General features: G+C 36.7%; 1 protein-coding gene across 7 annotated transcripts in view; it reads right to left on the bottom strand.

Annotated features, from left to right (window-relative positions):
* The window catches only part of FANCC (Fanconi anemia complementation group C), a 78463-nt gene that overhangs the window by 49472 nt on the left and 15123 nt on the right, over window positions 1-13868 (bottom strand). For 6 of the 7 annotated variants that reach the window (XM_017740435.1, XM_017740436.1, XM_017740437.1 and 3 more), the window contains 2 exons: window positions 12065-12152; window positions 6446-6540 (listed from right to left, as the gene is read on the bottom strand). In XM_017740435.1, the coding sequence (XP_017595924.1) occupies window positions 6446-6540; window positions 12065-12152 (183 nt within the window). The remainder of the gene's footprint in view (window positions 1-6445; window positions 6541-12064; window positions 12153-13868) is intronic. The other variant, XM_008638410.2, reaches the window with a different exon arrangement.

The raw sequence follows: 13868 nt of genomic DNA, 5'->3' as shown, positions 1-13868 counted from the left end.
ACAGCCCAGAGAGCCAAACGTGTCCTGGGCTGCATCCAAAGCAGCGTGGGCAGCAGGGGAGGGAGGGGATTCTGCCCCTCTGCTCTGCCCTGGTGAGACCCCACCTGGAACACTGCATCCAGCTCTGGGGTCCCAGCACAGGAAAGACATGGACCTGTGAGAGTGTGTACAGAGGAGGGCACCAAGATGATTAGAGGGATGGAGGACCTCTCATATGAGGCTGAGAGAATTGGGATGAGACTGAGGAAGAGAAGGCTTTGGGGTGACATAATTGTAGCCTTCCAGTACCTGAAGGGAGCCAACAAGAAAGATGGAGAGAGACTTTTTATGAGACCATGTAGCGACAGGACAAGGGGGTGGATACAAACTAAAACAAAGTAGACTTAGATTTGATATTAGGAAGAAATGCTTTACTGTGAGGGTAGTAAAGCACTGGCACAGGTTTACCAGAGAAGCTGTGGATGTCCCATCCACAAGCTTTCAAAGCCAGGCTGGATGGAGCTCTGAGCAACCTGGTCTAGTGGGACCTTTCCAGCCCTGGCCATTCTACAGTAACTTTAACAAATTAAAGGCAACCCACCACACCTGCCTTTTTATCAAAACACATCCAGGGAGCACCTGGGAAAAGCCGCAACAACATTACCATTATTCTAATCCCTAACAACATCTAAGTGACATCCCTGTGTCACGGGTGTGAGTGGCAGCTTCCCTGCGCGGGCAGCCATGTGTGAGGGACACACCGGCGAGCACCCAGAGCGGAGATCGCCATCTCCTGGCTCCGAGCGGCGCCGGCTCTCACAGCTGACCCGTGCACTGGGAGAGGCTAGCTGCCGACAAGAGAACAGACACAAAATAAGGTGTAATTTGTTGAACCCGACATCGCGGGGAAAATCTCGTGCCTACGGAAAATAAACTCGTGAAAGCAGCAGCGGTAAATAAACGTGACAGAATGAATTAAAACATGGGAGCAGGAAACCAAGTAATACGATGAGAGACATATGAAAAACATTCAGAATAGATAAAATACAAAGCATGACTATAGATAAATGAGTTATTATGAAACCATAAGGAAAGACAAAGAAGGGGAAATACAAAAAAACCTGTGCTGTTCAGAATACTACTTGTAATTTTGTAACAGTGAGAGAAGCAGGAGGCTAGAGAAAAGGAATAGCTGTTTCTTTATGCTTCTTTTTTCTCAAGCTATTTAAATGATGAGTTTTTCATTGTAAGCACTTCAGAACCACCGTTTTCTAAACTGTTCACATATACTCTTCAATGTAACAGATCCTTGGATATAAACCCCTAAGTGCTTAAAAACCCCCATAAATATCAATAATCAGTCACTATCAAAACAGGTGAAAACACAGATAGAATTCTTCCACATCTGTGGAAAAATTATGGGCAGAAAAATACAAAACTCAGTTCAACTGAATGCACTGTGCATTTTCTTATTTTCTTATTAGTGAGGATCCTGTACTGTTGTCAAAAATGTCAGGAATCTTAACATAGAATTCTCACTAGTGCTACCAACACCAGACAACAATGCCGTACAGTAAGGGCAGCAGGGAAGCTGGTTTCTAAACTGGCTTCTAAAGTTCATCTTTCCTTGGAAGAGTATTTATTAGAATGCTGTGAAACAGAAAACTGTGTACATATCAATATAAAATTAATATATGTGTACCTGTATGTAATATGAAGATTGCCATCTACTGGTATATAAGAATATACACCACTGTTTCTAAATTAGTAAACAGCTATCAAAATAAGCAACAAAGTTGTCATTACTGTGTTCTACAAACAACAGTGTCCAGTTTCAAACTTTGCCTCACATATTCAGCATACTATATTTTGTCAAATACACAGAAGCCATATATCCTACAACATAAGCCTCTACCCATAAAATAGATAAAGAAGAAAATACAACTGTCTTATTCTAAGGTCTGAAGACCTTACTGTAGCCTACCAGTATTTAAAGGGGGCTTATAAGAAAGATGGGGATAGATATGGCTATGCACGGGATACAGATTTGCAAAAGAACTACATATTTTCAGAAAGGAAAACTTGGCCAAGCCAAAAAAAAGACCTCTAAAAACACAGGGCAAGCCTTAGAGGTCTTCCACTCCTACGTTTATGCTGTTAGTATATATTCTTGTTCCTTTGTATTCCTTTGAGGCATAGTAAAGCACTGAAAAAAGAAATCTTAGAAAAAAAAGGAAAAAAAAAGAAAAAGACAAAATTTTAAAGAAAGGATATTAACTTTCTGTTTTACCCAATTTGAAGAGATGGACTGTAACACTCTAAGTACATATAGCCTTCCAACACAAAACAATAAAAGTAGTATTTGAAATAAATTCCAAAGCCATAAACAATTCATAACCACATCTTATAAACTGAGAGCAGAGAAGAAAGTGTGGCCAAGTTAATAAAAAGGAAACCTGCTTCAATTGGTGCAATGTGATTGATTGCAAGAGTAATGTGCAGTGAAAGGAAGTTGTTCTAGCCCCATCAGACAGAAGTCCCTCTTAAAACAACCTTACTTCACAGCTCCAAAAATCTCTGCTCAGAAGAGGCCAGCTGGAGAAACTAAGTAACTTTTTTAGACTGGTTTCATCAGGTCATTATTGTTTTTATTAGTGTGAAATCTGTGGCACCATGTATCTTGACTTCCTATACTGTGCCTGACTTTACAAAAGACCTACATAACCTGGATTCCAACACGATGGCTCAGAGTCATAAACAAAACCAAAAATATCTACCATTTTAAGTAGCATCTAATCCTAAAAAGACTGCAGTCTACACTGCACACTTTAATTAAATTTCAATAAACTTCTTTTCACAATTTATTCTTTTAAAGGACTTAACAGACCTGCACAATCTTGGTTTCAGAAATGTAGTAATAATGCATTTCAAGTAGGTAGCTACCCTTCCTGCCCTTAAAAACAACACAGCTTTTCTATGACAATAGCAGGAAAGTTAAAAAGTAAGCTAGCCTTAAATGCATTTTTTGCAACTTTGAAAATGCAATCTAGTAGCTAAAAACAAAAGACTTGAGATTAGTCTTCCTATCAATGACCTTAGCCAAAGATGCACTGAAAGGCCCCAGCACTCCTCAGGAACTGAGACTTGCCATGACAAAAAAAGCAAGGTGTAATTTCATAGTCAATGTACATAGCTATAAAAGCAAAGGGAGGAGGAGATTCAACACTAACGTGACTGAGTAATATTATTTTCCAATCAGATACAACTTGGCATTTTGGGAGAAAAATTTTAATGCAAGCCAGTTTAAAACCTATGAAACTAGGAAGAAACTTTAAACTGTTGTTGTTGTAGTAGTTAATGGTAAGCAGGCAAAGTTCTCTGTCTCCATTACAGACTTCTACTTATTGTTTGGGTGAGTTTTTTTGTTTGGTTGGTTCCTTTGCTTTGCTTTTTTGATGTTTTGTTTGTTCTATCATCAACTAAATGGATACCCAAAGATCCCAATTTATTTGATACATGCTGATCTACACAGTGAACTGTTCTGCCTTTTTAAAAACTAAGTATTCCTCCTCAGTGTATGCCGAAGTATGAAGCTGAGGAAATAAAATGAGCTATCGACTGCTGGACCAAAAGACAAAGCCACTCAGAAGATCACTTCTGTAGAAGGTGAAAATCAGTTCCTTTGGGTAAAACCCTTTCACACAGCTCCTGCATCAGTGTGCATGGACCTGATACAGATCCCCATTCTGTGTGGTCATGGATGGCTATCCATACCCTCCATGGAGAGCTTAAATACCTTAGATTATCTGCCATTTCATTCCAAGTACAGGCAAGTTCTCTACAAAAACCTTAGTGGCATTCAAACTTCCGGAGTGTTATTTAAAATTTCTTTCTGGACTTCAATTCCCTTTACATCATGTGGTCGTAAAACTACCTTCCTTCCTGTGCCCAAAAGACTGTAAATTTTTGAGTTTTGGCCTTTTTTCCCCCAGTGTACCACAACGTATGGGGCATCTTCTCCACAAGTGAATAACCTTGCTGTAAAGCCCCCCTGCCATATTACCAACACTGAGGTCAGATCAAATCACTGCAGAGATTGATCATCCAGTCAATATTAAAAGAGCTGATGAAAACCTCAAATTATGGCTCTCATAAAAAATGTGTCTTGATCCCTTTCTGTGACAATCGTTTGAGACACACATAACAAGGAAAAAGCAGTTCAGGAAGAAACAATGTTAAATGTACACTAGGTGTGTCAGAGGATTTACAGGTGTGTGTGTGTGTGTGTGTTACTTTTTTTAAATATAAATCATTATCACAGATGGCAAAATAAAACCTTTAAGAGTAGCAAAACATTTATTTCAGGTTTTTCCATAAAAACAAGCATGATAGTCCTTATTGTATCACAACTGCAGATGACTAGAATTACAGTGATGAAAAGGAAAGGGAAATAAAACCACTTTCTTCAAAAAGCTTTGTGATGATACCCACTGGGCAGTAAGAAACTGCAAAGAAATTCTACTAATTATAGAAAACAATTTAATAATACCCTTTCTTTTAATCCCACCTGCTGTATTTTAATGCTGTGTTACACCCACTTAAGGCAACTAGGTAAGTGCTGAATGATAAAAATAGCTAGTAAGATATGTTTGTGCTTTGAATTCCTCCATGCCCTCCCTCCTTCCTAAGATTTAGGTTAACTCTTGACCCATCAGATCACAGTGGCTATTACGGGTGATTGAAACATACAGAGTAGGTGGAAAAATTTCCGCAGATTACAGGGCAGCTTGAATCAAATACTTGACATGTTAGTTTCAGTGTAAGATAAAAGCAGCAGTCCCATCCCCACCTATCTCCAACTTTGCTCCTGCTTACCTGATACTTTTTCTTGTATCAGCAATACCGTCAATTCAATTACATTAATCAGATGAGTCAAATGTTGTTAAGTTAAGACAATTGGTTTTTTCCCCTCCCAGAAACCAAAGCTATCTGTGGTAGACTGTCTGGGTACATCTCTCCCTCACCGCTTAACATCATTACTGCATATGTTATTAACATGCATCATTAATGCATAGGTATATGTTATGCTACTAAAAACCAAAAATGACAAATTTTGCTGTTTGATAACTAACTGCATACTACTGTGCCTCTCCTACTTCATTGCGAAGAATATAAGAAAGCAGCAAGACTACATTAGAAAAGGCAGAGCGGGTTTTTTTAATATCATTTTACTTTGGCATTCAAGCCTTGCCATACTTTGAATTACAAGTATAGTAACCTCAGTAAAAGCCTCCTGAAAATAAGGAAGAAAATAAGGGCGATTTTACTCAGTATTAAATTGTTCAAATTTTCATGGTATGTGGTACAGCCCACCAAACAGGTATATACAGGCATCCAAGGCCATCTAAAAGACTGTGAGAACATATTTCTAGGACTACAGCTTTTAAATCAACAACAGTTGTTTACTAACATAAAAATCTCCATCATCATCATCATCCATTATTTTATAGTAATTTGTACATCCTAGTATTACACGCATACCTAGATAATCTGACATACAAAATAAACTAGTAAGTAAGAAATTATCTACCTAGAGAAATCTAGAAGCATCTTCAGCTTTAGCAGAGCTGTACATAAATAATGATGACGCTGCTACATTCTCACTAGTTGTGAGGACTAAAAGATAAAAAAAATATATATTAACAATTCCATTTATATTTTTTACCATATTTTTACATGGACCCATGAAAAATGCAAGGACACAACAGAACTGCACTCTCAAATTGTTATTCAGCAATGTAAAGTATTAAGAAACAATGTGCAGCAAGCTATATACATGCTCATGTGCTTTGTTAATTCAGTGTGGAAATATATAAAATATGAACAGATGTGCCATGCAAAACCCTAATTTTGGGATTAAAGTTAGAGATTCATTATTCTTTAAGTCACTAAATAAAAATCCACACACAAGCACTGCCCCTCCCCTCTCTGACTCTCTTTGAAGAAAGTTTGGATACAATTAAATTCTTTATAGGCAGGAGATTAAACAAAAACAAAAAAGAATAAAATTACAGAACAAATATACATCACTTTCAAAACAAACCATGGCATTTCTCCAGGTTATTTATTTTACCCTAATTGAAAGGTTCTTTATTTTTAATAGCAACACTTGCTTCCCTTCTGATTTGTGGTTGCTGCTCACTAGTCAAGGATACTGGACCTGGTGAATCTAGTTGGTTAAAAGCCATCAAAATCACCAAATGTAAAATGCCTCCTCCTTGTAGAATTTAAAATGAGAATAATAGTGACTGTGTTATAATTAGAATAATATACACTTCAACACAAGATGTATGCAAGTTGTCTTTGGAGCAGTTTCTTAAATGACAGTGTGTCTATGCTATAGATGCAGCACCTTTAAATAATCAATTTAATCCAAAGCAGTCCTGGGAAGGATTCATTCACTTACCCGTATCCAGCTGTTGGCCTTCAGTTCCACAGTGCTCTGTGGTTCACTGCTGTACAGACAACACAAGCACCACATCAGAGTTTTCTGGCTTTCATCTGTAGGAAAAAAAAGCAAATAAAGATACACTTAGAGGGAAAAGAAAAACCCAAATGAAACACAGACAGAATAACACACAAAAATCTCTATCCATCCACAAAATTGAAGCCTTAGTATCAGCCTCAACTCATACTGCTTCTATTCTACCAAATTCATACCACACATTTAACGTTACTCACTGTATCCATCTTGTGTAATCATTTCCTTCAACAGCAGTTTAAAAGGTACCAAAATGTTCAGAATCTATACAGTAATTAGATGATCTTAAGAAACTTGCAGGACCTAGTAATTAATTTACATAAAAAAACCCTGAAGCTATCTTCAAGGAACTTTCAACTCAGTATAAATAATATCATTAATAATAGACAATAATCAACAGTAGTAAAATAGTTTATTACATTGTGTCCAAAGCTTGCAAAACTCAAGTATGCTCACTTAAGAAAAACTGAAGTTTGTGACCTATGAAATCATTAATGACTAGAACCTAAAAGATCAAGTTCTCTGTAAAAATACAGAAAGAGTCTCCATGCCTCAGGAAAATGACATTTCTGCAGACAGCAGAAAAGGTAAATGATGATGGAAAAAAATCCTATTCTGATTTTCTGCTCAGGATCAGAGTGGGTTTTACTTAACTCTAACCCACTGTTTGAAATGAATTCTCTTCTTTAAGAATCTATTATAAAATGAGCATGACTCTCACTGCTCAGATGCACAGATATTGTTATAGAGGAGACGATTATCTGAAGGGAGCAGCTGAAGAGCCATTTAACTCATGATTATTTCACACACCTTTGTTTTCAATAGGCCCTGGTGGTTTTTTTTCCTAATGTTCTTTGGCATGTAACAGTATGTTCTACAGTGAATTTAATCCCAAAACAAAACTGTGTGATTGAAATGAAAATTCTGGAAACTGGATGTAGTATTGTAGTCCTGACATAATATTCACTCAGTAAGCAACAACCTTCTTGTTAAAAATCATACAAATAAGTGATACTACCAGTTTTAGAAATTATATTATGAGATAATTTGATTATCAAGTGCAATGAGTGATTTCTTTTGTTTTCTGTGTATTTGTTATCCAGGATGTAATAAACAGTATTATTTAGAAGTGTTTTGTTGGGAAAGCCTGAGGAAAAACTAAAAGATCCATTAAGTAATGCCTGTGTTTTCACCAGGTGACCAGAGACGTTAACACTGATTTAAACCAGTATTCCTCATAAATGTCCAACAAGCCTGGAGGCCATTACTGACCTCCCACTGACTAACATCTCTGCAACAGAAATGGTTTCCCAAGCACACCCTTTTAACCGACCACAATTTGGGGTATTCTGCCATTCTGTGTTTGGGGACTTGTTTTAATACAGATTTTTACAAGGCTAATAATTTCCTAGGTTTTGTAATTCTGAAGTTAAAGGACACATCCTGCATATTGCTTAGCAGAAATTCGAAGTATCCCTAAACTCTGATTATAACTATATTCAACTGGCATTCAGATGTCAGCACTAATAGACAACTACCTCCTTCAAAAAAGCCTTCCATGTAAACTCTACTATGACTTTATATGGGAGGAAAAACCAGAATGGTTTATTTGTTTAAATGACTAAATCATAGCCAATTGCTTCTTGGAAAACAAAGATTTTAAAAATTATTAATTACTAATATAAAATATTGCCTGATTATGAAGTCTGGCTTTTGACATAACTTTCAATTACATAAATTACACAGAAAAAGGCAGAAAAAAAGACATCAAGTCCAAACCTCTTATCTCAAACATACATATACATAGTCCAAGTATTCCTTCTTTTGACTCACCCAGTTCATACTGTACATCTACAGTACATCAGTAAGTCATTTTAATTAAATTTTTGTTTTCTTTTCACTTAAAAAAATTAAGATGAGGTGAAAAAAATGCATACAACTGCTTGAATAGACCTCTGGATGAGAAGATTTTTTTGTTACACATCATGACTTGCTGCATACTATAAAATACACTGCATGTATTGTTGCCTGTCAGAAATGTAAATCAGTATGACGAAAGCTAAAATCATGAAAACAGAGCTTAGATAAACTAAGATGGCACACTTTGCCAGCATAATGAGTTTACACAGATTAACACAGATACATTCAAACCTCAAGCCAAGTGAAACCAACCTATACTGATGTCATAGCTAAGCCAACAGTTTCCAAAAAAACAAGGAACTGGTACAGCTTCAGATTTTCCTAGTTTAAAAAATTACTTTTTGATCAAAACTGAGCTAGCCTCCCACAAGATTTGTGAAAAACAGGGAAGAGGCCCATACAATCCTCTTGCTGATATACCCTATGACACACTCTGAGGGCAACTCTTGGTTCACTGTTTTCTTTTCACAGCTGCCCTGAACAAGGGATGAAAGACGGGAAGATTAAGACCGATCTTAAAATAATTACTGCAGCTGCAAAAGATAATCATATCAAAAGACCAAACACAGAACCATAAAAAGCCTACTGGTGGATTTTTTCCTCACAGTTTTCTAACAACTGTGATCTCCATGGAAAACATACCATCATGATATGCACTGAAAAGCATTATCAGGATACAAACAAGGCATTTGATCTTACTATGGCATGAAAGAATGCCTAATACCGAAATAACCAATTAATACATCCACAGAAATAAAATTAAAAACTCAAAAGGTGGAAATTACAGCTCAGAAGAGGTTACCACCTATCTGCTGGACTTTTGACAAAAAGGAATAAAGAAAAACAAAACAACAACAAAAACCCCCTAAAACACCTCAAACCAGTCAACCAGTCAAAAGTCCAAACCTTTATGATCAATCAGATTGTCCTTCTTTCCTGCCAATCTCACAACAAAAATTTTTTTAAAAAAAAGAAACAAAGAACAAAAAGGAATGTTTTTCTCATAACACTGTGTAGCCTCAATCATCCTGAGCACAGTCAGTTTATAAATAACCTGTCATGAATGGGGCCAGATGGAAGGAAGAAAACCCTCATCTTACAGACAGAAATAATATTTTTAGAACTTGTTGTACAATTTTATTGAAACGTATCAGAAAACGTTCATTAGCTAAAACTGAGCTTTCTATGGAAATGAATGCATTCCCAAGCTTGCACGCTCACACACATGTACTGACATACAGAGCCACCAAGAAATCCCCCAGCATTTATAGTATTAGTTTGGGATTCAAGACATTTGAGCTCAAAACTCAAACCAGGAGGGTCCTACTGAGAAGATAATCCCACAGCCCACAAAGAAAACCAAAAAACAAAAAACCACTGGAATTCCTTACCAAGACTGAATTCCTTGTGTATCCCTTGTGGTTTAAGACCACAAGTACAGCCATGAGATTTTCTTCCCTCACATTAGCATTCTAAATAAGGCTAACTTGGTCACCTCCTGCTCAGGAGTGTTTATGAGGAGATTATTTTCCCTTGGAGACCATGCTTCCTACACTGAGTGGTCAGCCATGTCAGCTTCCAGCACCAACAGACATTCATCTCAGGTGATAGGTATTGTGGTTTGGACATGAGGCAGAAGTATAATGTTTTTCCTTCTCCATTTATTAGTATGAAAGACTGAATTGAACAAAATTAGTTCCTTCTTCTGTGAGGGTGGCCTGGTCTCAGACACCGGCCTGAATGAGCTATTTATCCAAATGAGAAATTACATGAAAGCCACTTGAGAGTCAGCATCTGCTACAGCCAGCATTATCTTAAAGGATATCTTCAGAACCAGTGCCAAACAAAATGAAAAACTGCTGAATCTAAAATGCCAGCAGTCCAAAGAGTGTTCAGGTGGCTCTAAGAAGAGGAAGTGGTGGGAATGTATAAGCAGATATCTTCAGGTCTATTGATGTCAGAAAATCTTTAAGCACTAAAGTGAAGGATTCCATTTCCAGCAAGTAAAGTTCTCTGAATTGGCTTGCTTGCCACTTTGAGACAAAAAAAGAAACCTGTCGTAAAACTTCATTCTCAAGCAAACTTCAGAGGTAATGATCAACTTGCAAAAAAGTGTTTTTGCAGCTTCAGAAAATGCTGAAGGAACACAAAAAAGAGGAAAGAAGTAGAGGAAACTAAGAATGTGTTGCTGGGATTTTTGCAAAAAGGAGCCAAAAGCAGACACAGATGGCTTTCAACTCTGATGAGAAATATAGGTGAAGCTACTTTCTATAACACAATACATTGTCAGCTCAGAAAAACTGATTGTCTAAAGACTTGCGTATTCCAAACAAAAACTTAGAAGCAAAGCGTGTGTGTAATTATAAACATCAATGGTTACCAACATACTCAAAAACTATGATTGAAAGGGAAACCTCTCCACTGTAAAAATACATCTGTAAAGTATGAAAAAGTTTTTCAAAAAACACACATTTGCTCTGCAAAACTGGTTTATGTTTAAACCTATGGTTCCTTCCCAAATTTTCCTTTCAGAGGCGAAGTGCTGACATTACACACATCTACTATGTGCTTTACAGACAAGTTAATTGTCCGTGCTTAGAGCTGTCTAGAAGACAAAGCCAAAATAGAAGATGTATGCTGTGCTTGAGTTAGTAAACCCTTGAGGTGAAAACAAAATTGCCCTTTTCTGTATTTCCCCCAAAAGGAAGCATAAAGCAGAAAACACATGTTGTTACTTTTTTTCTTTTTTCCCTTTTTTTTTATTTGTAGTTGTAATAAGAGCAAAAGACTGATAAAAAGTTGTTTTAAGGGACTCACAGAGGAGCTCAGAGTTAGTTTTCTGCTTAAATGAGATCCCAAGTAATTTATCAAAATATCAACATTTCAGTTCCTGAAAAATGTATCAGAAATGTTGATGACATAGTACAAGGAGTGTCTCCTCCCTCCCAACAGTTTTTCCTGTGCCAAAATAATATTCTCTTCTATACTCTCACTCACACACATATTCACCACCAGTAAGAGCACTTTGTTTTTTCATATGCTTTTTTCCTATGTTACCCCTTTACTGTTTTAATTTTGGTTCCATGCACATTTTCACTAGTTAAGGATGGAGAGATAGGGAAAATACATCTTCAGAATTCAATAAAAACAAACACAATCATAACTTAGCCTAATTACAAAAACACACATATCAGAAAAGTTAATTCTTCTATCTTAGCATATATAATATTCTGATACATACTGAAGGAAACTTCTAGTGAAAGTAATTTGAAGCACTAGATCTTGTACATTTTGAGACTCCAGCAAAATGTAATCAATACAACAAAAGATGAGAATGGAAATCATGATGAACATAAACACTCACTGGGTTTAAAACCTACTGGTCCCAAGCCAAGATTCCATAACTAAACCATGAAATTAATTAGATCCAAAAGTGAACTTAACATTTCTGAAAGCCATATATTTTAAATAACACAGCCTTTTCATCTCTTAATTTTACTTCAGTAAAAAAGAATGTTGTGCTTTTATGGAAAAAAATCACGGTATGTAACAAGTCATATTTTCCTAATTTCTACAGAATAAGGTTCATAGAACTGTTGCAGAAATATCTTTACACATTCTTACCATATCCTATAACAAAAGGATTCCAACAGAGCCTTCCTAGAAGCTGTCCAATTAAAGGGAACTGCTGGATTGCTACAGTTGAACTCTGCTAAAACATAAAAACAAACAAAAAGAAAGTAAATACACTGCACATATTCCTTACCTAATACTTAACTATGTTAGAAAATTTTTTCATTTGCCTCACACCCAGCAACCAGATCAGTATTAGTAACCAGCAAGTATAGATTTCATTGTATTAAATGCCTAATAAACACGTATTTTTGCTGAACCTCATTGCTATAATACACTGTCTCACAGTTTCTGAAGAAATTAATACCTGCTATGGCATAAAATTATCCTTGTTACTTCTGCTTGCTTTCTTTAAATTAACTTAATGACTAGCCAGTAACAAACCAACATTTAACTTCTAACCAAATAGAAAGCAGTTTCACGATAAAAGTAGTAAACAACGTAGTTTATATACAATCCTGTGTAAGCAGTTGTATGTCACCATTTTTTTAGCTTTACTATCTAATAAATGAAGGCTTTGAAAAATAGTGCTGTGCTGAGATAACATGCAAGTAGCAGGGATGATAACCATCTCCTGCTACTTGCAATAAATTCCTTAAATTTGTCTCATGTAGACCAAGAGTTTCTGGGGCCATATTCACAAAGTCCATTTAAGGCCATGCCTCGAACTACACGAGGTAGCAATGGTTTTTTCCCCCTTAAGGAAAAAGAAATACAAATATGGGAAGAAACTCCACTCCCCCAAAACCTTTTACTTAAAATTTAAAATTTAAATTCAGTTCAGAAACAAGCCTCACTTTACACTCTACAGATAAGAATATTTAAAAGTAAGAACTTCCATAAGAAGCAAGCCTTATGCCCATAATGCAGTACTTCTAAAGCTATTATACTGGATATATACACTGAAAAACCCATGCTCAGGAAAACATATTAGCAACTAAACATGAACAACTACATTTACTCAAGTGAATGCAGACAATAATTAAATTACCAAATAGAAGAGGCAGCAACTTATGCCAGTGATCTGACCATGCTGCTAGAATGCACTGTGTGCCGTAACACTAGGGTTAACGTGCCAGCAGACCCTCTAAGATTTAAAAGATCAGTTACAGTTTTGCATGTTAAGGCCTTTAAATCATCCAGTTTATGACCTGACAACCACAATCAAATTCTTGTTTATTTAAAGACTTTTGTTAAGAGGCTAGAGCATTGGCTGGGAAATTTCACGTGACATTAACCAATCAAGAAGAAAAAGCTCCTTTCACAATAAATCAGTGTAGCGGGTTGGGTTTGTAACCGGGTGGAAACACCAATTTAGTGTAGTGGTTTGGTCCAAAATGCTCATTAATGTTTATCTTCTGTGAGATAAGAATTAGGAGAAATGCAAAGCAGGCACCAAACTTGAAAGAACATAAAGAAGTTTATTAACAGACCTACAACAGGGGGAAAAAAAAATCATACCACACTTTCAGAACTCTTCTCCTCCCCCCACCTTCCTCCCTTCTCCCACTGACAATGTGAAAAAGACAACCCTTGAGATGTTCAGTCTGTTCATCACTTCCATAACAAACTTGTTCAGTCCATTTAGGAAGAGGAGTCTCTCTGCTTGCATGTGAGTCCCTTCCCACAGCTTGCAGCTTCTCCCTCAACTGCTTTCAAGGGTCCACTCTTGAAGTTTTTTGGGGTACAATTTTAAGGTTGAGCTGTTCAGAAACAAAAGGTCTCTTCACCCATCTCTGGGAGCATTTCATCTCTAAGAACAGAGGCCCTTCTCCTTCCCTGGGAGCAAAGGGTC

This window comes from Corvus brachyrhynchos, unplaced genomic scaffold, assembly GCF_000691975.1.
Source record: "Corvus brachyrhynchos isolate BGI_N302 unplaced genomic scaffold, ASM69197v1 scaffold37, whole genome shotgun sequence".
NCBI classification, from domain to species: Eukaryota; Metazoa; Chordata; class Aves; order Passeriformes; family Corvidae; genus Corvus; species Corvus brachyrhynchos.
The sequence above is the reverse complement of the archived record's forward strand: the minus strand, read 5'-3'. Positions and strand labels throughout refer to the sequence as shown.